Source organism: Acanthaster planci, linkage group LG20 (genome assembly GCF_054643075.1).
Source record: "Acanthaster planci isolate LZ-2023a linkage group LG20, COTS_SCS, whole genome shotgun sequence".
Classification (NCBI taxonomy): domain Eukaryota; kingdom Metazoa; phylum Echinodermata; class Asteroidea; order Valvatida; family Acanthasteridae; genus Acanthaster; species Acanthaster planci.
In genome coordinates, this window is record NC_141796.1 from 5,150,201 (window position 1) to 5,176,270 (window position 26,070).

Here is a 26,070-nt window from a genome sequence, read left to right on the forward strand (position 1 = left end):
GTTTCCAAGGTAGGCAGGTGAGTTTCCAGGCAGGCGAGTGGAAAGTTGCGTTGCAATGTGCATCGGTGAGTTACCTCTATAGCTGATGTCGTTTTCGCTTTAGCACACATTTTACATATTGTTTCCCCTTTATTCCTAACAGACGACGTCCCCATTGTCAACAAAATAGCTAACCATCGACAAAATACGTCAAACGGATGGAGTATCAGTTGACCTCCAGAAGCGGTGTCACTACCTAAACAACTTTCATGTAAGCCTAAACAAAATACAGATGAGAATTTTTTTCACGATATTTCCACAATATTTATAAGAGGCTTCTTTAATCTACTGCATTGATATTTTCCCCACAAAGTGCACAACTAATCGCATTTAAATGTAGAAATCAAAATCCAAATACAATGAATGTATCTCAGTTATTGTCAATGAATATACATGTACTCAAAATATCTCTTAACTACATTTGACGTATGTAGTGTAATTACCGGTGACGAGAGAAAGTGAGGCGGTGAGGCCAAATTTTCGGGTTCCTGTGTACTCCCAAATTTTGGTTTATTGGAGATCTCCACTTCGCTCATGAATGTAGCCAATCTGCCCCTAGCCTAGGGCCTCCAACCCTGCTGGTACAATTCAGCAAATCCACAGGACCATTCCAGGCCCTGAACCTGACGACTACAAAGTTGTCTAGAAGTTTTGGAAAAGATCCAAGGTTGTGGCGCGAACGACCAATTTACACGTATATTCATGGGCACCGGATTACACGTATATTCATGGGCACCGGAGCTTAACTGATTGCAACTTAATCGATCTGGACTTTTAAATATCTACCCATTTGCATTTATCTATAACTCACATAATCCAGACAATTAACATTTTATAAATGAATGCAATATTAAACCTGGCACTATCTCTCGTGCCCGCATAGCATGTCCCAAACACCAAGATTACTACACAGCAACGTACCGAGCGATTCATGGACAACATGAATAGCGCCCTCAAGTGACTACAGCACTAAACAATTAGCAAACACCACAGTAGGATTAGCCACTCCACAGGAGTCAGCAAGGGTAAGATGTGCACTCCAAAAGTCAGCGAGGGTAGGATTTGAGCCTTTGTCACATTTGCTGAAATACAACAGAAGAAGTACAAGGTGTATACATGTACCACTGCACTTTCCTATCACCAGTAATGGTGAACAACAATCTTGGGTACTTGGATTTCCTTCTCGAGTTCATCCTTCTCCACAAAGTAAGAGACAAACACCAGTTTGGTGGCACTCATCCAAGCCTTGTGGAATCTTATATCATCCATTTCAGTGAAGGAGTCATACATCAAGGGTCTCACCTCCCTGACAAGCTTGAAGCCACCTGTGGCACTGACTGTGAGCAAGAACAGCCTTGCGTCACAGTAATCTCCTGCAATGATTCTGTTGCCATAGAGACAGGACACAATCACACATAAGAAGTCTAGATGGTGTTCCACTCTGATGTCTGTTGTATCGCAAAAACTCCCCACCAGGCCAAACATGCCCAGCTCCCCAAATTTTGACCGAGCTACAAGAAACGGATTACCCCAGTCGAAGTGATACAACACCCGAGAACTGATTTGGAGGGTGTCTTTGTTATCAAAAAGTTTTACATTTGGAAAGGCAAAGGCCTCCATGAGCTGTCCCGATGACAGGCTCCATACTTTCAGTACAGGGTCTGTCTTATGATTGGTACCGATGACAACACCGTCATCAAGATGGCACGACACCAAAAAGTTCATGCCAGTGTGGATTGTATGCAGACGTATGCCACTTTGGGCATCCCAAAGGCAAAGTATACTGCCTTTGAAAGCAGCAGCCACTATCTTGTCACGATAGTCTACGTAAACAAGGGGGAAAATTCCTGAGCCATAACATAGGAGGAAACTGGAGGCATCCCCTGACCTAAAGACAAGAATATCATTCTCCATTGCCTGCTTTACCTCAGCATTGTCCTGTGGTTGCTCTTCTTCCTCTACATCACCTCTCTCATATTCACTGCTGTCTTCATCACTCTCTTTATCAACATGACGTTCATCTTCCGGATGGGCCGTGCTAATGATGATTTCCCCGTCAAAGAAGACATGAGTAACCTCCTGTTGATGCTTCCCTAGAGCTCGCAGCTGCTCTCCGGTCTCACTAGAGAAGGTACGGATCCAGCCATCTTTGCATCCAACCACTACAATGCCACTCTTCACCTTCAAGGAAGTGGCACTGTTGCTGGCATTCACTCTGATGGTGTGCTGACATTCTCCTGATGACATGTCCCACATCTTTAGGGAGCCATTTGAGAGACTTGCAGCAAGACAGTCTCCTTCACCATTCAGACTGTTCACAACTAGGTCAGCCGTTTTATTTGGATCCGACCTCTCAGACTCTGGAATGTTGTAATAATATCCTTGACAGCCGGCTGCTCCGAACTCGAAGGAGACAGTGTGGCAACGGTTGTTGATCCAGTTGGCCTCGAGATGCTGCGCTCTCATGTACACTTCCTTCCATTTACAGGTTTGGGCTAGCGTAGGCCAGTCGGAACCAGCTACAACTGCTTCAGTCGGGAAGGCAATACCGGTACTGGTGTTGCCCCCCTGCAGAGAAATCGGCACTTCATTGCAAAGATCTTCCGTGGTACCAAAGTGTTCCCATCTCCTACGCCGGCAAAGAGGGCGCCAGAGGGCATCCTGATTGGCCATATCCCTCCAGCATCGATTACAAAGTGCCATGTGGCACAGATCTTGGGCTGAGAGATACTTGAGTATGCCATGGTGCAGTTCTGTTGGTAATTCCAGTAAACATTGAAATGAGGAAGACTCCATCTTGAGAGGGGCTGCGTTTGAAAACAGGAAGAAAAGCCAGCAAACATCAATAAAAAGGTGACAATTATTGAGATACAGTATTTGTTACTGAGCCTTTCAGATCTGTATCGCAGGTATTTTCTATCATATTCAAAAGCAGATGCAGGGAACAGACTGTATCCAGAAGTCTTTTTTCCCCTCCTATATGAGTAAAGACACTATGGCGTCACACATGTATCTAGATAAGCAGATTAAACCCACACGCGACATTAATCCACACTGCCAGTTTGTGGCCCTAATTACAACATGCAATTGGGTGTTACTTCACTTTGTCCAACCTTCCTTCTGAAGGCTTATCATGAGTAACCCTGGCAGACAGTTACAAAATCGCTGTTCCACACTGGCTTGGTATGTTTGAGGTACAAAATTTGTACATTTTGCTGTGAGAACTGGTCCAACATTTCTAGAACAGTTCACAGCTATATGTGCCATATTAAAGCCGCCCGTGAACGTCTTGAACAAACGAAGGAGAAAAACATCTCTCCTAAAAAACAGACTTTTTAAAATATACTTCACTTTTTGAAAATTCATGGCACTCCAGGGCTTTTGTAGTTTCACTACATCCGTTAATGTTAATTTACATTCACCTCTGGTTCTGTTATGATGCTATTGGGGGGACATTTGTACATACATGTACATGTATATTGCTACCCAATTGTAGGGTCTGGGCCCTGGGGTTCAAATTCTGGCAGGTGGTTACATTTTGCGACCTTGGACAAGTTACTTCATTCCTCCCCTCTCTGTGCCTCTCACCATTCGGTAGTACATGTACATGTGAACCTTTAAATTTGAGGGTACAGTAGACAAATTATTGTTTTTAGACAATTGTGCCTGGCATGGCAGCATCAGGCTTGTATACTCCTTAAGGGAGCTGAGACATGTACATGTATGATGGTCTCAGGAATGTGCAGATGCTGTGAGCAACTTGAAGGGGAGTGCCACTCAATGTGCATGTACGTACATGTAGCAATAAGTTAGCACCAATGATTTTCTCAGAAATGTTTTGCAGTAAGTAAATTTTTGGTTCACAATTTTAATACAAAAATCTGTGCGGGGAACTGTATTTTCCCTGGATGGCATTACAGCAACATCAGCGCCCTTATTTGTCCAGGAAAGCTCGGATAATCTTACGTGTTTCAAAAATGCAGTTTTCAGTGTACATGTAGTTTACTGAAGAGGAGTGTCAAAGAGAGTTCATCTATTGAAGAGTAAGAAGCTATTTTCAAGATGTATTTTTTTTTTACAACTACAAAGCTGCAGAAAAATTGTGTCTTAAGAAAAATTAATTGTGGCTACCCTGTAGGTACTACATGTAGCTACTAAAATCTTTAATTCAAAGACAACCACAGTTAGAGGGTTCTTCTTGCAACCGTACAGCCTAACCCCAGTGTCCTTCAACATTAGCCCCCCCCCATTTCTTGCAATGCAAACTTTTGCCCTTGTTCTCACCACTTTTAAAATGGGTAACAGACATTTTGGAGATTCTAGCACAATATTCCTGTAACTCTGACAAAAAGCCATCTCAACACCTACATGTATTTGGCACAAAGCCATTTCTGACTTGGTCCATTAATCCACTTTACTCAGTCATGTGATTACAATTTGGATTTCTTGGTGTCATACGAAAGAAGACATCATGACGAAACTGATGATGGTTACCATTTACCAAAATAATTAGTCACATTCAACATGTTAAAGAAACAAATTTATCTCTGTTTCCTCTTTATTAAAGACATACCTGTATTATAACGGACTTCTGTTTGTTGTCCCTAAGAAGCACAGTGCCTACTGCCTAAGCATGCCTCCAATCATTCCTTCACATTGAAACCAACAGAATTCCACAATGCGTATGTGCCTTCCAGCATCTATCTTCATCAATGGGTCAAAATATTTAAAATGAAGAAAATTACTTAAGTGCTGATGGTGGAATGTTATTCTATTCCATTAGAGGTCCTGGTCCATGTGCATATTTCCTACAATGTTTAACTGCTGCATCACCACAAGGCTGTGGTGAGGGAGAACCCTCCACTGAGCTGGGGTGGAGGCGGTCAACACCTTGCCCAGGGACTTATCGGCTAGCAGATAAGGATGATCCTGAGGTGGAACTTGGAAGTTTGGGTGAGGAAGTACACCAAACATCAGGATAAAGGACAGAGGTCCTGGCCATGAGGTCAAGTCATAAATTCCCCGAGTTCTGTGGAGCAAGGTCCATGGGAAGTCCAGAAGGAGGTCCTGTACAGAGGACTCTTGCATTGGATGGAGGCGCAAAATTTGTTGGGGTGGAGTTGGGTGAGAAAAGGAAGCTAGAGACCCCTTGGCTTCTTACGAAGGACAAGCGGGTACATGACAAGCAGGAGTTTGAGGCTTGTTTCGAACTTCGACAGCAGACAACTAAATATCATGGGAAGACTGCCTGGAGGGACTACCAGCAGCACTGTGAGGCGTGCCAGTTGGCAAATAGCTGGAGCAAGGACCAGCCAGCTGCATTCTTAGCGGCAAGTTTGCAGGGCACGGCCTCAAAAGTTTTGGGCCGTTGCCACCGGGAGGGAAAATTTCCTACTTACGTGGAGCTGTTGAAATTACTGGAGAGCAGTTTGGCCCAGGCCAAATGGCAGAGAATTATCTGATGGAGCTCAGGATCCATAGACAAGGCCCTAAGGAATCACTGACAAGCTGTACGGGAGCTCATAGTCTTAGCTTACCCTGAACTTTTGGAGGAAGGCAGGGATAGACTGGCTCGAGGGCATTTTACAGATGCAATAGAGAGCCAGACTATTTGGGAAAGAATTTTCAGGGCGAGACCCAAGACCCTGGATGAGACAATCAGGGCAGCTCTCGCCACTGAGAATTTCGAGTGCATGGATGCGCAGAGGTCCAGTCAGAGAGGACCAAAGCACTGTTGAGCAAGCGAGATTCAGGGTGATCCGTTCGTAGAACAAATAAAACAAGTAGTCCACAAAAACAGATGAGACAATTTCAGGATCAGCTTCCTCCAAGCAAGGCACACAAGGAGAGCGAGGCGAGGAGGCCCTGCACAAACCAAAAGTGAGCCTGTGACAAGGAGGCCAACGAAAGCAATGTTTGTTTCAATTGCGAGGATAAGGGACACTTTGCCCGTGAATGCCCGACCCCGAGGGCCAGGAACCAGGGAAATGGGGAGCAGTTGACCTTCGGACCCGAAGGGAAACCGACTCAACAGCAGGGTCCACAGAAGGACAGAGTGTAAAGAGACAGAAAACTATGCAGGGAAATGAACCCACAGAGCTTGAGGCCACATGGCGGCAGCAAGGGCTGTTTGCAAACGGCACTGTGCGGTCAACCGACATTCAGTTTTTAATTAACACGGGTGCAACGAACAGCATGATTTCTAAGTCAGCCTACTACAAGATTCCAAGGCTTTTCTGCCTTGGAATCTTGTAGTAGGCTGACTTAGAAATCATGCTGATGTTACTGATGAGCGACCTGACAGTTTGGCAGGTAGACGGAACCCCAATGGACAGCATGTGAGGTTCCACGAGCATTGATGTTCAGGTTGGCTGAACCACAGTTTCTGTTCACGCGGCAGTAGCAGATATTGGTGTCCCTGTAATTCTGGGAATGGACTTCCTTTCCAAGGAAGTTTGGATTTTTGTACCATGGAGCTCACCCTGAATGGGTAGCATATCAAATTGGCAGACCAGTTTGGATCCTAATTTTGTTACAGGGCGGTTGTAGAACAGACTACCAGAATCCCTTTAGGGCACGAGGCAATCATTCCTGCATATGTTAAGGCAGACTCTGACGGAGTGAAGACTGGAGTGATAGAACCCATGGAAGGTGGTGGTGAAGTTACCTCTAGAGGGCTCATACTAGCTAAAACGCTAGTGAGGACTGGTCAGGGACCAGTGGTAGTAAGGGTTTTGAACCCAGGCAGAGCAGAATGTGGCCTTCGTAGTGGGACTACGGCGGGAATGCTCACCCCTGTAAAAAAAGAGGAGATAGAGACAGCGCATCCTCTTAAGGCACCAGAGGAGAAACAGGAGGCAGAGGTACCTCCGCATCTCCAAGACCTTTGGCACCGCAGTGTAGAGAACCTGGAGCCACGCGTCCATGGCGTCGTGGCGAAACTATTGGCAGACTTTGGTGACATCTTCTCTAAGGGAGAAGATGACCTGGGCCGGACAGATCTGGTCTAGCATCAGACAGATACGGGCGGAGCCCATCCGATCAGGCAGAGGCTACATAGACAGCCGGCCTGCACTCAAGAAGAGGTTTCTCGGCTAGTGAAAAGATTACTTGACAGAGGGGTAATTGAGCTGTCCAATAGCCCATGGGCTTCAAACGATATACTAGTGCCAAAGAAGGATGGCACTAAGCGTTTCTGTGTTAACTATATAGGTCTTAACGCAGCGACCATCAGGGTTGCTTACCCGATGCCAAGAATCGATGACAAGCTAGATGTCTTATCCAGGGCGAGGTGATTTTCCACTCTTGACCTTGCCTCCGGATATTGGCAGGTGACACTGGATCAGGAGGTGAAGCAAAAGTCGGCATTCATCACGTGAGGTGGCCTATACCAATGGAAAGTGATGCCCTTCGGCCTTTCTAACGCCCCAGCCACTTTCGAGCAGCTGATGGAGCGAGTAGTGGCTGGCCTTCAGTGGGAATGCCTCCTGGTCTACTTGGATGATGAAATACTGTACGGGAAAACAGTAGAGGAAGAGACAGATCACTTGAGGGAGGTGTTCATGTGACTCTGCGAGGCAGGTCTCAAGATGAAGCCGGAGAAGTGTTCACTGTATGGAGAGACGGTGAAATTTCTTGGCTATATAGTGTCCGAGGGTGGAATCTCTACAGACCCAGTCAAGATCCAGGCCATAAAGGATTGGCCTACCCTAGCAGATGTCAAGGAAATCGGGGACTTCCTTGGATTGGCCTCCTACTATCAGAGGTTCATCAGAGGGTTTGCAGATATAGCACGGCCACTCCATCACTTGACTGAAAAGTCGCGAGAATTCGTATGGAAGGAAGATTGTGAGAGGAAATTCACCACCTTGAAGGCCCGGCTGCAGGAGGCCCCTATTTTAGGCTACCCCTAGCCAGAGGGCCAATACGTCCTCGATACTGATGCCCGCAGTGTTGGGATTGGCGGTGTTGGGATTGGAGGTGTCCTCTCACAGATACAAGACAGGACAGAGAAAGTCATTGCCTACGCTAGTAGAGCATTGTTAAGGCCAGAGCAGAATTACTGCACGACTGGAAGGGAACTTCTTGCAGTCGTGCACTTTGTGAGACATTTCAGACAATACCTCTATGGACAGAAAATCCTAATCAGAACCGACCATTGCTCTCTACAATGGCTTTTGAATTTCCGGGATCCACAAGGGGAGTTGGCTAGGTGGCTGCAGGTACTTGGGGAGTACAACTACACAATTGTTCATCGACCTGGACGAAAGCACTCCAATGCAGATGGCTTGTCCTGGCAGCCTTGCCGTCAGTGTGGGAGGACCCCTGAAGGTCGACAACTGGGCAGTGAGGAGAGCCCGCCCTGCAATTAGTTAAGGAGGCCACCATACGATTCATACAAACCACACCAGCCATAACAGTTCAGGATTTGCGAGGGGCTCCTATGAGTTGGGTAATCAGAGGCAAAGAGAAGGATTCCATCTGACCAGACTGGGAGTCTGTCACCCATACCTGTCCCGCTTCCAAGGCCTATTGGTCTAATACGGACAGGCTGGAAGTTCAGGGTGGTGCACTGTATCGGTGATGGGAGTTGGATGATGCCAGGGAGATAAGGTGGCAGGCAGTGGTGCCAGAGCCACTTCGCAATGACTTGATGAAAGAATTACATGGTGGGCGAACCGGAGGACATCTTGGGTATAGAAAAACCCTTGCTAGGATAAGAGAATGTTACTTTTGGGCTGGGATGAGCGCTCAAGTACATTCGTTCCTGAGAGGATGCGAGCGCTGTGCGCAAAGGATGTCCCCGCCAAAGAAAAGAGGGGCAGCTCTTCAGCAGTTACCTGTCAGGGCCCCCTGAGAAAAATGATGGAAACGAGTGGATCCTCGTTGAAGGGGACTTTTACCAAGTGGACTGAAGCTTACCCACTTGAGGACACTAAGGCGACAACGATTGCCAGAAAGTTTGTAGAGGAGTTTGTATTCCGGTTTGGAGTCCTCTCCAAACTCCATTCCGACCAGGGCCGGAACTTTGGATCTGAGGTTTTCAAAGAAATGTTCAACATTCTTGGCATACAAAAGGCAAGAGCCACCCCATATAACCCTAAGTCCGATGGCCTCATCGAGCATTTTAATCGGACCCTAATCAACATGGTGGCAACAATGATCCATCCTCATAAGAAGTAGAGGGACTGGGACTGGCAGTTGCTGTTAAGGAACTTTGCATACCGCAGCACCCCTCAAGAGAGCACCGGGGAGACACCGGTGATGATGATGCTTGGAAGGGAGGTGTCACTTCCTGCAGAACTGCATCTGAGTAGCCCCAAAGATAGCGACTATGCAGATGAATTGCATCACTAAGAGGAGCTCACCAGAGAGCTCGCGAACAACTCCAGAAAAGCACCCAGAGGCAGAAGACGAAGTACGACCGGAGGGCCACCGGCAAGACGTACAAGAAAGGAGATTTCGTGTGGCTTCACAACCCAACGAAAAAGAAGGGTGTGTGTCCCAAACTGGTTTAGTCGTTGGGAAGGCCCATACCTGATCACAGCCAAGCTATCTGATGTTGTATTTCGTATACAGGAGAGTCTGAAGGTAAAGAAGAAGGTGGTGCATTATGATCACCTGAAACCCTACAAGGGGACACTACCAATGGTGTGGGAGGAGGTCTCACCTGAGGAGGATGGCCCCAGGCTAGAGGCGCCGGGAGAACCAGAGACCTCTGCTCCCACAAGCAGTCAACAGGGTGGATGTACACCTGAGCAGAGCAGAGCAAGGGTTGTGATGGACAGCCGCCCAAACGACTCAAACAAACAAGTGGAACAAAGTGATGAGCCAAACGAGTGATAAATGTGTAGTACCACAGAGGCGAAACCCTCCAAGGGAGAGGAAGCCTCTGGCACGGTACTGTTAGAGTGTGAATAGTGAGGTGCAGGTAAGGAGGTATGTGAAATTTCAGCGTAATTCACATAGTTTTGTTTTCATCTTCTCTTGTGGCAGATGAATGTGGACAGAATGAGGACGGACACCGGAGGACCTGGACACAGCTTATCTCTACCGATGTGACAAATGCAGCAAGGTCTTCTTGCAGAGGCGAAGTCTCAACTGGCATCGCCAGATTGAGCATGGCCCTTCAGTTTATACGTGGTGCAGGCGGTGCCCATTCCGGTGCAATCGCTGAGATAATCTCAGCCGCCACTACCGAAAAGAGCACGAAGTACAACTGGAGGACATGGACCTCATTGAGCTAGAATCGGAGAGTGAGAGGGACCGTCACCTTCACACCATGATCGGGAGACGGGTAGTCATTGATGTGATCCGCCACGATCAACGAGTCGAACGCTGTCGTAGGAGGGAAAATTCTCCACCAAGTAGGCATGGAGGCATGGCTGGAGAGGCAGAGCCATCGGACCTACTCGTCAGCGGCAGATAGAGGCACCCAAGGGCACCTGAGACAGCTACATGACCGGAATCATCCGCTGAAGCTGGAGAGATGAGTGAGCTGCAAACCGTAGCCGCTTTTGTGACGGTACCTCCCAACAGTCTGGGTGAGAGAGGCCTCAAGATCCCGATGACGCCCTATCCCTTGCACCTTCGACTATTTCGATGGTTTCCCCACCTCAAACCCCAAACCTGCAATGACTGGTACAGTAGAGCCAGCCACAGCCAACAGCAATATCGCATCTTATGTGCCGACTGAAGATTACCAGCTACATCTCCATCTCCCCATGTAAAGCCAGGAGGAAAATCCCTAGTAAGAATCCTGAAGAGCATGCAGCCCTCTGATTCATCTGCATCGGAAGGGAGTGATGTCCTGAACACCAAGAACCCGTCTTGTTGCCCAGATGTCTGGAGGTGAGCTCACTCCCAACATCAACCTGCAAGAGGCATTGAGAGGGAAGTTACAGAGATGCTCATCGTGATGAAGTACCAGTCCGGTGTTGTGCAAGAGGAGTGCAGACGTACCCACATTTATGACGTTTTGTTTGAAGCAGACTTTAAGAAGAATTAGGAAGAAGTTGTTTTTATGAGTGATGCTCCTGGAGACACTCTTTTGTTACTCAAAGTTTTAAGGTAATTTCCCTTTTCTTGACAAAGACTAAGTCTATGTGTTACTTAACTGTTGACAAACTGGGTTAAAATCAATTATGAAGGGTCGCTATCTTGTATGTTACATAATTTGAAGATGGATCCTAATTTGCTGGGTGTTAGTTTAAGCTCTTAGGACGGGCTGTCCTGACTTAACGAGGCGCCTTTGTAATGCAAATTAGTGAGGGCAGAATACATAGATTATAGCTAGATTGTCATGTGACGTACCCAGAGCGCGATAGGCATGTATGTACTGTATAGCCGCATGCAGAGCACGTGGGGCAGTTGCTCCCTGGATGTAGGCACCAGTGCATCATCAAGGTCACTCTGCAGTTCGTGCAGGAGGCGTGAGTGTTCTTGATTGTCTGTTCGTCTAGCACCACCATGTGCGGGAGGCGGGCACCAGGTCCAATGCATTGTACAGTGATTGTGAGTCCAATTAAACTTTTGTTACTGGTAATTTATTTGTCTAGACATCATCATTGCTGTTGTCATCTACCCTTTATGTTATCCCCACCCAATCTACTGGTAGTCTGCAGACCACCGAGATATATTTTCTCAAAACGGCCGGCCTCTACCACTCACACGTTCTTTGCTTAGCCACTTGAGTTAAAGAGCGTGGTAGGGTGAATCATTACAATACCCTTTAACCTGATGCCAGGTATTTGAACCAAAAATATGTTCTGATTCTACATACATTCTTACAATGAGTGTGTGTGCATGTACATGTCTAAGTTTACCATTTATATGCGCAATACCGTACAAGAACTGACTATTGCATATATCATTTACCTACAGCCTTAATTACCGGTACATGTACATGTATTCATTATTAATTGTAACAACTTGGAAAACAAATGAGGGTTTCTTTTCTCCAAGTTTCAAGTTGACTTTTCAAGTTTTGAGTTGACTTGTAAATTTTTTTTTAAAATTTGAAGTTGAATATTTGAGTCAGTGAATGTAAGTGAACTGACATTTTGAGTTTTGAGTTGACTTTTCCAAGTTTCACATTTCAAGCTAATCTACATGTATTTTCAAGTGAACACCAATTTGACCAGTCAAAACCCTAAACTGCTGAATCATTAAACAAGTACATCCAGTAAAGCCCATTTCTGTTAACCTTGCTTGGAACAATACACATGTAGATGCAGACAAACTGACTGCATTTACAAAAGCATTTTCCCAATTAGCGGGAACCATGAATGTATTACATGTACTACTTTGAACATAAATGTATTTGCTTATTTATGCATATCACTACAGTGTGCTAATATGGTACACATGAATGGCAGAGTGTTAAAAATGTTACAGATTATCATTTCCAGATACAAAAAGCAAATAGTAAATGTAACCATTTTGAAAAGGTGTCATCAATCCTGTTTTATGCAACTACATGTACAGTGTACATGTACACATGGAGGCTTGTAGTTCCCACTTAACCTAAATTTGCATGGAGCAATTTGTATAGTAACTGAAACATGTACATTTTACATCACCCAATTAAGTTAAGCATATGATGGGCCTACATGTATTGCCAGAAAGTGGGAATAAACTAAAGGTCTTGACATGCAGGACTGCACACACATGTTCTCAATTTACCGCGGTATCTTCAAGCAACTTGGATTCCCAATTCTGACAGGAAGAGCCATGGCAACAGTGTGATACATGTACATACATGTACCTTGTACACTGCTTCCGACTCACACTGCACACCTGAAGCATTTACTTAAATTCAAAGGTAGTGCATTCATGCGAAAAGGCCCCTACAACATCTTTACTGCATATCAAGTTTGCATGGAGATGAATTTTTTATCACATTTGTCATGTTTGTGGAACACAGAATAATGTCCACGTACATGTAATGCGTCTGTGTCCTGTGTCTGTCAAAATCAAGTAAATGCAGAAATTCTATTTTGGATGAAGCATGAGGGCTATATGTTTCCCCCAAAAGTCCAGGTTTGTATCAACACTGACAAATTTTATAAGAGAAATACAATGTACTAGTACATGTAGTGCAATCCAATACTGGCTCAATTACTTCTCATGAACCCAGAAAAAGACTCCAAACAATAACTCTATGATTTTAATTTGGTTTCCAACAATATGTACACGTATACATGTACATGCATACATGTACATGTACCCACATGTACATGTATCTGTTAAGCCACTTACTACAAATGAGCAATGATGAAGAAACATTTTACAAATACACATGTACATGTAGTACATTTGCAAAAGCTCTTTAAGCTTTAAATAAACATTTGTGAAGACAATGGAGAAATACTCAGTTTTAAACGTGAGAGGAAACCCTCAAAAAATTTTCTGGAGAACACTTTTGAATCAGAGCAAAACCCACTCCACACTCCACAGACAGGGTGGGACTCGAGCCCCAGTCACAGAGGTGCAAGGCAGGAACAGAATCACTGTACTCTTCACCAGTAATGGTGAACTATGATCTTGGGCACTTGGATTTCCTCAATGGGTTCCTCCTTTTCTTCATACCGGAAGTAAGAGACAACTACCAGTTTGGTGGCATTCATCCAAGCCTTTTGAAATTTGGCATCATCTATTTCAGCCATTGAGTCATACATCATGGGTCTCACCTCCCTGACCAGCTTGAAGCCGCCTGCAGTGCTGAGTGTGAACAAGAACATTCTTCCATCACAAAATTCGCCTCCGATCATTTTGTTGCCGTAGAGGCAGGGTACAGTCAACTTCAAGGGCTCTTCAGAGTCATCCACTTTGAAGCTTTTTGTATCACCATAGTAGCCCCCGTCTAAGCCAAACATGCCCAGCTCCCCACATTTTGACCGAGCTACAATAAATGCATTACCCGGATCAAAGTGATACAACATCCGACTGCTAACATCGAAGACATCTTCTTCATTAAAAAAGCTGACACTAGGACAGTAATATGCTTCTATGAGCTGCCCTGATGACAAGTTCCACATTTTCATGACAGGGTCATTTTTCTTGTTGGTGCCGATAACAATCCCGTCACCAAGATGGCACGACACCAAATAGTTCAACCCTGTGTTGATTGTGTGCAGACGGGTGCCACTTTTGGCATCCCACAAGCAAATTACTTTAGCTTTGTATGCAGCGGCAACTATTTTATGATGATAGTCAACATGAACAAGGTGGGAGCATCCCATACCATAACGGAGACTGAAATTGGAGGTATCTCCAGACCCAAAAACCTTAATTTCATTTTTTACCTTCCTCGCCTTAAGATTATACCGCAGTCGCTCCTCTGCCCTCCAAATAGGTGTATCATTGTCAAAATCATCCTTATCATCCCCATCACTGTCATCATCTCCACCATCACCTCTGTCATTGCCATCTTCACCCTCACTTTCCTCTTCACTACTACTAACATTATATATATGGTGCTCGTCCTCTGGATGGGCTGTGCTGACAATAATTTCACCATCAAACAGGACATGAGTCACTTCCTGATAAAACTTTCCCAGCACTTGCAGCTTCTCTCCAGTCTGGGCAGAGACGGTTCGGATCCGGCCATCTGTGCATCCAACTGCTACGATGCCACTCTTTACCTTCAAGGAATTAGCGCTCCCGCTAGCCTTCACTGTAATGGTGTGCTGACAACCCCCCGTTGTCATGTCCCAGATCTTCAGGGTGCCATTTGAGAGACTCCCAGCCAGGCAGGCTCCTTCAACATCCAAACTGCTCACTGTCAAATCATCAGTTTTGTTTGGATCCAACAACTCAGACTCAACAGTATCATAATAATATTCACGACAGCCGGCTGCTCCGAACTCAAAGGAGACAGTGTGGCAACGGTTGTTGATCCAGTTGGTCTCAAGGTGCTGCGCTCTCATGTACACTTCCTTCCATTTGCAGGTCTGGGCCAGCGTAGGCCAGTCGGAAGCAGCTACAACTGCTTCCCTCGGGAAGGCAATACTAGTGCTGCCCCCCTGCAGAGCAGTTGACACCTCCTTGCAAAGATCCTCTGTGGTGCCAAAACGCTCCCAACTTCTACGCCGACAAAGAGGGCGCCAGAGGGCATCCTGATTGGCCATATTCCTCCAGAATCGATTACAAAGTGCCATGTGGCACAGATCTTGGGCTGAGATATATTGGAGTATGCCATACTGCAGTTCTGTTGGCAATTCCAGTAAATTGTCAGATGCTGAGGAAGACTCCATCATTAGAGGGGCTGCGTTTTGAAAACAGAAAGAAAAGCCAGGAAATACATGTATATTCTAAAATATATACAATCTACATTCATGTCTTTAGACATAAGCCGTGTTCACAATGGACATTTTGGTCAAACTTACTGAGATGATCATTCCTACCGCGCAGTCATTTCTGCTCAGGAAAAATTACCAAGACACTTTTCCTGAAATGGAAAGTCCAGTGCGGACAGTGCGAGTTGGTAATAACATGGGAAAATGGCCGATCCATATACGTCTGGCCCAAGCACAGCGGCATGCTGCATTCAGGGGAAACTACATTGTACACATGCGCGTTGCATATTTTGCCTCACTATGGCATGTGGCAAATACTTCCTGTAAATCTTTTCCTATTTTGGTCTTAATCAAGCCAAAAATTGTTATTGACACTGTTGTAAGATTAACTGGTGTTAAGAGTGCACCATTCCCAGATGATAATGAGGACTGTAACGTTGTGTCTGAGGACAAAAATGAATGCAGAAAAATCACGCAAAGAGCCCTCATAAGTCACTGCATTGCTAGCTCAGTTACTTTACCTGCGGTCTTGGTAAAATTTCTTGTGTTGACAGTCCAAGTGCAAACAGTACTAGTAGGTCACATTTGAAATTTTTTTATTTGACCATTGGCTCAGCAAAACTCACAGGAAAAAAAGTCCAGTGCAAACACGGCTAGACATCTGTTTCTGGGATGAACGTCTGTACCGGTATTGAGTGACAAACTGTACAATGTCTAAATCCCATCTCACACATGACCATATTTGCACACTGCAAGCGATGATACCAGAGGAAGATGGTCAAAATTATCCCCCTAATCACTCACTGTACAGTGCCCTGTGAAAAACCAATTGGTGACTGGTTTACAGTCCCATATACATGGAAATGTACATGTCTGACAAAATCAACACAGTAATAGAGATGTACGTTACAAAGTTACTCACTGTCCTGCCCAGTGTCTCCCTGATTATTTACACATGTATTTCTTGTATTACCCAGGGTTGCCCATTCACATTAGTATGTGGTCTTCCATGTGGCCTAGCACAAAACAGTTAAAATGTTATATTACAGTAAACTATGGGGTATGGGCCTAGTAAAACAAAATACACACATACAGTATACGTAGAAACAGAAAAAATAATAATAAAAAAATCAAATTATTTCACATTTTTGTCTTGTGCACTGCAAAGCCCATCTTTACATGTACACAGGTGCATCAGTAAGTACATGTACTGTAGGTATTAAAAAAATCAATATTATACATATACTTGTATATGTACATCCTTTCAAATTTCATTACAAAGTCCTTTCAAAGTTGTAGTCTTTTGGTGTTACATGTAAGTCTTTTCAGTCTTATAGTCTTTTTTTTTTCATTTTTGGGGAGGTACTGTACTTTTCAATTAATTAATTTGTTTTTGTCCCTTTTTTTGAAATTGAATACTGGTCTCTGAGTCCCTTTATTAATTCAGTTTCCTGCGACCTTTCCCTCAAAGATCCTTGGTTTTGTAAGAGATTTTTGTTGTTCTGCAAGTTCCTCCATAGTATATACATGCCAGTTTTCTAGGTTACTTTTTTTTCTAGTTTTGGTGAAAGATCTGGGTAGGGAATGTTTTTAGCAAAACTCAGCTTGAAACTGTTATAGTAGGGACTACATGTAGGTACATGTAATTTGTTCTTTTTTAAGGGTTTCAATGGTATTTTATGTTAATTGATCAAAGGTTAGGTCAAAATAATCACTACATGTTGTTTAGTGGATTTGTGAATCTACCGGTACTTGTACAACAGCTGATATCCTGACTCCACTCCAACTTTGTGGGTTTGACCCCATCCAAGACAACCTAACCCTAAGACAGATGATGTCATGACAGTTGAGCAGAGTTCAAGTATGCTGGAAGTGTTAAGGCATCAGGCCTGCACGCAAGGCATCAGGCCTGCACGCAAGGCATCAGACCTGCACGCAGGGCATCAGGCCTGCACGCAGGGCATCAGGCCTGCACGCAGGGCATCAGGCCTGCACGCAGGGCATCAGGCCTGCACGCAGGGCATCAGGCCTGCACGCAGGGCATCAGGCCTGCACGCAGGGCATCAGACCTGCACGCAGGGCATCAGGCCTGCACGCAAGGCATCAGGCCTGCACGCAAGGCATCAGACCTGCACGCAGGGCATCAGGCCTGCACGCAGGGCATCAGACCTGCACGCAGGGCATCAGGCCTGCACGCAAGGCATCAGGCCTGCACGCAGGGCATCAGACCTGCACGCAGGGCATCAGGCCTGCACGCAAGGCATCAGGCCTGCATGCAAGTCATTAGGCCTGCATGCAAGGCATCATTCTACTGCAGTTTCAGCAGATCCAGATGCTGAAGTCAGTTTTAACTCAAGTTATTGGAGAGCAACAGAGGTAGCGGCATTACATCCAGAGATTAGGGCGCACCTTGCATGTACATCAGTCGCAACTAAACCAGAAGACGCACCTTATATGGAAGATGATCCTACCCCCCGTTTCCCCACCAGAAAGCCAGCAGCCCCGCATCCTGCAGAAACATCCAACACCCTTTCATCTACATGTAGTCCCGATGACGAAGCCCCTACCATTGCCCCGTCGAGTAGCAAGTCAAGCAAAGATGACAGAGGCACAAGATTGAGCCAAAGTCTACAAGAAGCCCAGAGGAGTTATCCAGCCATAAGAAGAGTGGTGGAGCTCAAGTTGGCCAATTCCAAGGGGATCAGTAGAAGGAAGATGGCACATCAACCAAAAACGGAACAGAGGCTACTTCATGTGTGGGAGCATCTGGAAGTGAAGGGAAGTCTACTTCTGTACAAGACAGGTGGAGCCAAGGCCAGGTATTGGTACTTGACTGTGCTACCCCAGTTTTCCAGGGACTTCACCATGGAGACTTGACTTACATGTATGGACGGGTACTGAAGCTTGTGCGGCAGATATTCTTCTGGCCAAGTGTTCAAAATGAGACAATGAGCTATATGAGATGGCATCGGAAACAAGACCAGTCTACATATACACCTGTGCCACAGAAAAGCCACTGTGTCATTCCCCCACCAGATGAATTCCAAGATCCAGTTTGGTAAACAGAGTTTCAACTTTTCCATGTACAGGTACACCGTAGACGCATTGCTGGGGACAGCAATGATTTAAGATCGGGTGAGTGTGGCAGAACTAGAAATTTGTTAGACTTTTTGTAAGCGTCTTTTCATAGTGAGTACCGTAGTTCCCCTATAAAAATACAAAGTTTAGTGTGTATTTTCCTGTTGGTGATTCCCCCCATTTGTTTACTTTGGCCCTTGCTTCAATCCATATAACTTGGCCCCAGGCTCTGACCACACTCTGTGTAGCACAACAACTGAGACAATCTTAATGCTGTTCCTCCTCCCTGGAGTGTGCTTTTCTGCTTGCGTCAGGTTTCTGTCTGCTTCTAAAAAGCCAGAAGTGGCTTTGCACCAGATGCATCATACATACAGATTTAGACAGAGTGAAGTACAGTATTAAGTACCGGTACATGTATGTAATGTACATGTATGTACACTTACACCACCAAAATCATACTGTACATTCAAAGACAACCACAGTTACCAGTAGAAGCTTCTTCTTGCCAAACCTAACCCGAGCGTCCTTCAACATACATGTACCTTCTGTTTCTTCCAATGCAACCTTTTGCCCTTGCTCTCATTGTTTTTGAGTGGTTAACATGCATTTTGAAGATTCTAGCAAGCATAAGGTAATGCTAGCAAACCCATCTATGGACAGGACAAATCTGACAAATTCAACATCAAAACAGCTCTAGAGGGCCTATGAGAGGCAAAGCCATTTCTGCCTCGGTCTATTAACCCACTTTCTGCTCAATCATCCGTGAGGGAAATTTGGATTTCTTGGTGTCATACAAAAGAGAACATCATATCAAAACTAATTACGGTAACCATTTACCAAAAGAATTAGTCACAATGGACAGATCTAATGAGATGCCATTCTGAGGGGCCATGTTCATGTACACTCACGCAGCTGTCTCAACCTGAGCGCACATGCACACTTCTGCACTTGACTAGGCCTACTCAAGGAGGAATTTCACGCACGCACTCCACCTGCATGCGAACAGGATGGCTCAGTAGGCATACGGGTAGTAATGGCTTCCAATTGTGGTTGTCGGATTTGTCTTTAAAGAAACAAGAAATTTATCTCAGTTTCCCAACAACCTGTGTACACACATGTAGCTCTATGGGACTACATGTGTTTGTAGCATACTTCCAGAAGTTGTAAGGTTTATGCACAAACCTTACTAACAGCCATGTACAAAACTCTAAACACGTTTTGGCTGTTTTGATTGTGCCAACTTACTCCTCCATCATAGATATATACAACAAAACGTCACACATGTACACACATAAATAATATACTTTTTGGTGAAGTTAGATGTCTGATGGGGAGGTTTATTCACCTTGTATCCTCATTAACATGGTTAAAATTCGTGAGCATTTTGTCCATCGCCACAGTACAGTAATGTCAATAACTGTCAGCTATGTGACAGCTTGACCAATCGCAACACAGCTCCTTTCTTTTTGTTTTGTTTTCCTTACCCCATCCAAATGAAAGCTGAGCTATGATTGGTCATTGGAATGGAAGCAAACTGGGTCAATAAATCACAGTGCGGCTTTCATCTGTGGATGACAGGAAAACAAAAGGAAATGATAGGAGCTATGAACATGTAGTGATTGGTTGAGCTATCCTACAGCTGACAGTTATTGAGAGTACACGCTGCTGATTTTCTGTAGTGTGGATGGGCGAAATGCTCGAGAATTTCACCATTTTAATGAGGATATAAACCTTTATAAGGTGAATGAACCTGCCCATCAGACATCTACATCTGAAGGCATACATGTACATGAAATTTGGTTGCACAAATAGCTGTCAACAGTCAAAATGTGTTCATGGGAGTTTGTACATGGCTATCTGTAAGGTTTTTATGACCCTTACAGAAGTACATGTACATGTAGTCCAAGTAACTTGGATCCTACAAATTGCCTTTTTAAAACATTTGTACATACATGGTCGGTAGTTGGACGATAGTAGGGTCCAAGTACCTTCCATAGGCTTTTGCTTCCATTAATTCTTTAACAAGAACATTTTCTTAGTCAGACAACAAAGAGTTATACATGTACATGTAGTTGAAAGAGTGTCACCAGACCAGTGTCCAGTTACACGTTCTTTTGGAGTACCTCAAGGTACCGTGCTTCTGACCTTTATTCTTGACTTATATTAACGATCTACCTAAAAACCTGGCATCGAATGTTAGCCTATTTGCTGATGACTGTATCCAGTGTAGGGAAGTAAAAAATTCTAGTGACACAAAAAGTCCTTCAAGAGGACATAACCAAGCTACATGTATGCAGTTGGGAGACCAAATGGCAGCTGGGTTTTCATACATGTACATCAAATTGCTTTCGAATGGCTGCAACTCATAAGCCAAAACCCCTTCTGAATAACTATTTGCTCCAAGGAAATCCCATCAACCATCGCATCATGCCTACCGGTCCCTGAGTGAAACTTACTTCAGACCTGTCAAAATGTGATTTTAAGCCTGTTCGTGTTTGACAGGGTCTTTTGATAACATTTGATTGAAACATGTGGTTTATGCGATTGTTATTTGCATCTTGCTCCCCGTGCATCATCCATCAATCAGATGCACATGCATACATGTACACCATACATGTACATGTATGTGCACAGTTGTGCCACAGCACCCGAATACAAAAGGGACTGTTCGGCACCAGTTCGACATCGATTTTTGACAAAACAACATTTTCCTTTTCTTCCAAATAAACACCGTGTCATAGATGTTTCATCAACTCCTTATACATGATTTGGGGGGATTTTCAATAGAAAAATGCGCATTTTTGGTTACCTTTTTGTAGTCTTCACAAACCAAAACAAGTCTTGATGGTGCTTTGGTCAAATGCCTTGAGTTCTTTATCAAATGAAAGAGTATTATAAGCTCTACAAGATAGTGACATCATTGTTCCAAACCTGGTTGAGTTTCGCGAGATATTATTAGGCTTAGACGAGACTATGGCTGTGTCCGAAACGGACTTCCAGAGCTACGGCTACATGTAGGTCTATTGTCTACGCGTCTCCACGCATTTCCAATGGAACGAAGCCCCAGACCTAGCTCTAAACAAGAGATTCAGATGCAGCCTATGTCACACGGCAACAAAGAAAGATGGCCGCACACAGTTGTTTAAGTAGGGCCTAGTGTAAGTGGCTCCAATCTTACATTATTTTTATCATACCTTACACCCAAAACTCGACGCAAACAGACATAATAAATGGTACTAACACGAATTTAGGTTCTTTTTTTACAACACAACTGCTTTTTTAAATGTAAGAGTTTGATGCACAAAGGGCAGAAACCATTGATTGAAAAACAAACACTTTTACAAGCTTCCAGAAATAAAATTTAAAGGTGCCGTTCGCTGGACTCCATTTGCCGCACATCTGGCATGTCTGGCTGTGCTTAGTCTTGCATTTCAGCATGATCCTTGGCTTAAAATGTCATGAAAGTGTCAGTCGTCAGAATCTACAGACACCAGCATCAGGTAGCCTAAAAACAAACTCAATACAACTTACGGGTACAAGCTTGCACAGTATTCACTTTCGATGCTCACGTCTTGAATGATGCAGCAGTGATGTCCTATTGAACCTGAACTAGTCATGGCCTGTGCGCGATCGAGTATGTATGGGCCCGGGGCCGGGGACGCACCCATGCATATGTGTGCAGTGCAAAGGTGACAATCGCGCCCTCTCTTAGACGAAACCTCAAGTGGATCGCAGTTGATCGCGTGCTTTTATAGGAAAAATAACATGCAAAACATTTTTGGAATTTATAACTTTTTTATTCAGTTCCTTCTTAAAAGTTCAACTCGTACAAAGGCCTTTGATAAAATGTCTGCTAGCATATCAATTCATAGAAACTTAAAAATTACCTGACCTAAACGAAAAATAACCTGCCAAATTGACTTCCGAAAATAATATAAATAGGCCTACGGGTTCAAGAATTGGAGAGCCACATACCATACTCTTTGAGGCGTTTCACTTTCACATCAAGTTTAGTGTCCAAGTTATTGTGCACCACTATAATTTCACCCTTCTTCGCTCGCCATGTTTCATTGAAGAACAGCTTCCCGTTGGGAAAGTTGTCCGAATGTAACACTTTGACCTGCAACTCCGGGATCGTTTTACTCTTGAGGAGTTCATTCATCGCCTGGCTGGGCTTTAGTGATTCGTCCCCTGTCCTCACGGCATCCATCCACTGGATGAGAAACGCAATCGCATTCCTGGTGGGTTTGAAGTAGACAAAACCAGCGTCGTAAAGGTTTGGGAGTTCTCGCTGAACTGCAACGTCGAAATCGTCCTGAAAGTAAGGATAGGGGTCTCGGAGCCAGAACATGTCTGCATCGGTACAAAGAACTTCGTAACCGTTCTGTATCAATGGCAGAGCGACTCTTTGCCGATTGTCCATAAATTGAGATTTAGAAGCCCATTCAGGGTTACTTCGGGAGATCTTTCTTGGATTAATTTTCCGGACGTGAAGTCCAGGATATCGTAAAGACTTATTGGAGTAGTGTGCCATTGCTGTGTCATCATCTGTCACCACGGTGATGTTGGGACAAGCTCTGGTTCGCTGGACACTCTCCAGCCAGTTGTCGGTCAGTTCTATAAAGGCGATGTTTGTCGTGGTCAGGACAATTTTACCGGGTCGTCTCTCCACATCAGTGTCGGTACAGTACTGTTGGTCATGATGTGGCGCACGTGGCAGCGCCGTACGCTGGATCTCGGGCAATGGGTCCCGTCGCTCCTGCTTAGCCCGCACATCCTCGGAAATATCTGAGCCATCCAATGAGCCCGATGTAACAATTTGAAGCTTGCGCAGTGAACCCTGATCGTTTTTCTTGCCAACAACTGCTCCAGGGCTGCGCAAACGGTACTCACCTGAAACTGTAGGAGCATAACAAGGCTTCAGACACAATGCTTTTACTGAAACGCGCTACTACATGTTTTTGGGGGGCATACGTGTAGTGAGGAATGCATCTACATGTATATAGATTAAAAAAAATCTTTTCAAGTGATTCATTGCTTATTCATTTTAGAACCAGCTCCGAAGGCCACATAATGAATTGTACCCACGTTCAACACCGGCGAACAACAAACCGACCGCAGTCAGGAGCGCTACGATTACCGAGCCCATCTTCAGCACAAACCTGTCCAGAGAAATACAAAATACAATTCAATTCCAAGATACTGGGTTATTGCAATGCTGGGGCACGACCATTGGGTGCAACCTAAGTAAAAATGTCCTTTGTTTTGAACAAATATTAATTATAGTCTGAAAAACGGGGGACGTTGATCAGAACCATATATGGCTGCAGACGAGTTTGACCCTTGACATGTCCACGCAGATCAAGTCAACCTCACACATCCTCCTGAAAACAGGGAAGTTTCAGCCTATTCTTTGTAGGGGAAAAAAATAAATATGAAGGACTGCAGCTCTGAACAGGACTATGATCTTGCCTTTTGGAAAAAGTTAGTGAAATAGTATTTTTGGCCATGTAAATTATTTTAGTTCATTGTGTATATATTGTATTAACCTTTCAAAGTCACCGTACGTCCCACCCTAATGCCATAGTGACGGCCCATTTTCACTGCTGTCGGGACAGATTCCATCCTATGTACAGTCAGTCGGTGACTGCGTTCGAGTTTAAATTAACGGGATATCACTTGAATTTTAAAGCAAGCGACGTCTGATGGCAGATTCAACCATTACACAGAGTGCTCTTTTGACTTCCCCATAATTCTGGTCGGGAGGGGGGGCAAGCGCGAATAGTCCTCGGGCGAATGGGGGGCGTGTCCATGTTTCCTGTCAACGCTGCCATTGATTCAGGGGAAGTAACTAGTATATATTCGCTAACATGTTTTATTGTTTCCATCCCTGAAGCAGCCATTTTGGAACAGTAGCCATGCAGTGCGCATTTCTTGTTATTGCTGGGTTTGGTAACACGATTACGCTGCATGCAAACTTGCATGGCTACTCGTGTAAACTAATCCCATTTACCTGCTGTTCGTCGGGGAGCTTCCCTTGAGAGAGCTCATTTCTCTTCAGTTTTTAATGTCGACGAGACGGTTGTTTATTAAGAGTGCCTTGAGAGCTCTGAAAGATGGAACGCAACACATTATGAAAAAAATTGCGTATAGGTGCATGGCTCTGTATTTGGTACTATTGTCACGTAGTTAAATCAGGTCTCCCCGATATCCATTTCTCAACTTTTATGCTTAATCGATTGTTTGTCAATAGCCCGATGTAAATGATGATATCAGAAGTTTTCAAAAGCATGAAAGGGCACTCGAATCTAAGTTTTCCATTTATAGAAGGTGAACATCGCAAGCAACGATCAACTTCGCCTGCAACAAGAAGGAACCCCACAACCGATTTTTTCCAGGGGGGCGCCCTACAGATTGAGCAATTTTGAGTTTTTCATGTACTCGTAAGCATTGTTTCTGAAATGTCAGGGTAGGTTTTGTAAAGTTTCACATACTTTGGGGAGGACAGTAGTATCAAAATATCGTTCCTATTTTGTAAAAAGAAAATGGTGGGGCACATGGCCTCAACTTTTCCCTTCGACTGACCGGCCATTTACAAAAAACATAGTTTTCAAGGCGAACGGAAAACGAATTGACATGGCAATAAACAAGAGAAATCTTGAACGAAATGGGGATGAAGGAAAAGCCAAGCTGAACACAAGACGGAATTGATCTCTTGAATGAGTATTTTGACAGTTGATTAGTCAGACTGGGAAAGTTTTTTTTTCGTGCGGCAAATTTTATCAGTTTACATCAAGGAAACAAACATCATCTAGTCTGGACTGCTAGTTGGTCTAGATTCAAACTACTCACAAATAGAGGAATTTCCATGACCGACCGGCATCACCATATTTCTATCAGCCGAGCTCCGTCCGCCAGCGTTGGAAACATAAAGCATCGATCCTGATCGACGAATCAACCCCTGCATGTACTCATTCGTCCATGGTTCAACAAAAGGCATCAGTCGGTTCTCGCGCGTGTCCTGAAAATCCCACGCGCAAACGGTCAGTTCACTCACTGAACATGCGCGTTTACATGTACATGTACTCCAAAACTGGGTGTGCAGTGTAGGACTATCAGCTCTGTATTTTCGACTGGTTGGATGTGAAGCTTTATTAATATTTTTCTGTGTACAGCTCCCGCGTGACCCTGAAGAAGCTGGCCATCAATACGTGAGCAGCATTCTCCCATTCAAACTCTGGTTAGGCCTACTAAGGCGAGGACAATGAAGTCAAACTGTTATGTAACATTGGGTGGCCCATGTGGATCAATGCACTCACCGACGATGCGGGGAGCCGCACGCTGATGATATAGTCATCATTCGGGCAAGCTGTGACGTTTACGGGTGAAAATCCTGATGATAATTGTGCGAAATTGTTATTGTGTGTGAAAGCCTTGTATCTTTTGACAGGTACATACGGACGGGGTGCTCAAAGTGATGACGTCATGACTTCGTCATGAAATGCCAGATTACAGTATTTAAGATAAACCGCTTTCATCGAGGCGTTCCCGTCGCGTTATTTTAAAATTCAAACCTGTCTCTCATTTTGTTCTTTTTCCTGTGAAGTTAGGTCACTGAATCGGTCCGTCGGAAAACAATCTCACACGTACAGAT

The 26,070-nt window shown here is 44.6% G+C and overlaps 2 protein-coding genes across 7 annotated transcripts in view; both read right to left on the bottom strand.

Annotated features, from left to right (window-relative positions):
* LOC110977971 (uncharacterized) overlaps nucleotides 1–25,632 on the bottom strand; it is a 40,280-nt gene extending 14,648 nt beyond the window's left edge. For 2 of the 5 annotated variants that reach the window (XM_087130215.1, XM_087130220.1), the window contains exon 1: nucleotides 21,948–22,372. Coding sequence is in view for 3 of the 5 variants with exons in the window: in XM_087130217.1 (XP_086986343.1) it covers nucleotides 13,560–15,299 (1,740 nt within the window). In the remaining 2 variants the exon portion in view is untranslated. The other 3 variants (XM_087130219.1, XM_087130218.1, XM_087130217.1) reach the window with 3 other exon arrangements.
* LOC147795861 (uncharacterized) lies at nucleotides 760–14,466 on the bottom strand. Of its 2 annotated transcripts, none has more exons than XM_087130222.1 (2): nucleotides 14,346–14,466; nucleotides 760–2,846 (listed from the first exon to the last, which is right to left on the bottom strand). In XM_087130222.1, the coding sequence occupies exon 2, from the start codon at nucleotides 2,833–2,835 to the stop codon at nucleotides 1,177–1,179; it is 1,659 nt and encodes a 552-aa protein (XP_086986348.1). In that variant the 5' UTR covers nucleotides 2,836–2,846; nucleotides 14,346–14,466; the 3' UTR covers nucleotides 760–1,176. The 2 variants fall into 2 exon arrangements, with proteins under 2 accessions (XP_086986348.1, XP_086986349.1); XM_087130223.1 differs by lacking the exon at nucleotides 14,346–14,466 and adding an exon at nucleotides 13,731–13,842.
* Nucleotides 25,633–26,070: the final 438 nt, after the last annotated feature.

What these genes read in the sequence shown, in the direction of transcription:
- LOC147795861 (XM_087130222.1), bottom strand. Translation starts at nt 2,835, where the DNA reads ATGGAGTCTTCCTCATTTCAATGTTTACTGGAATTACCAACAGAACTG.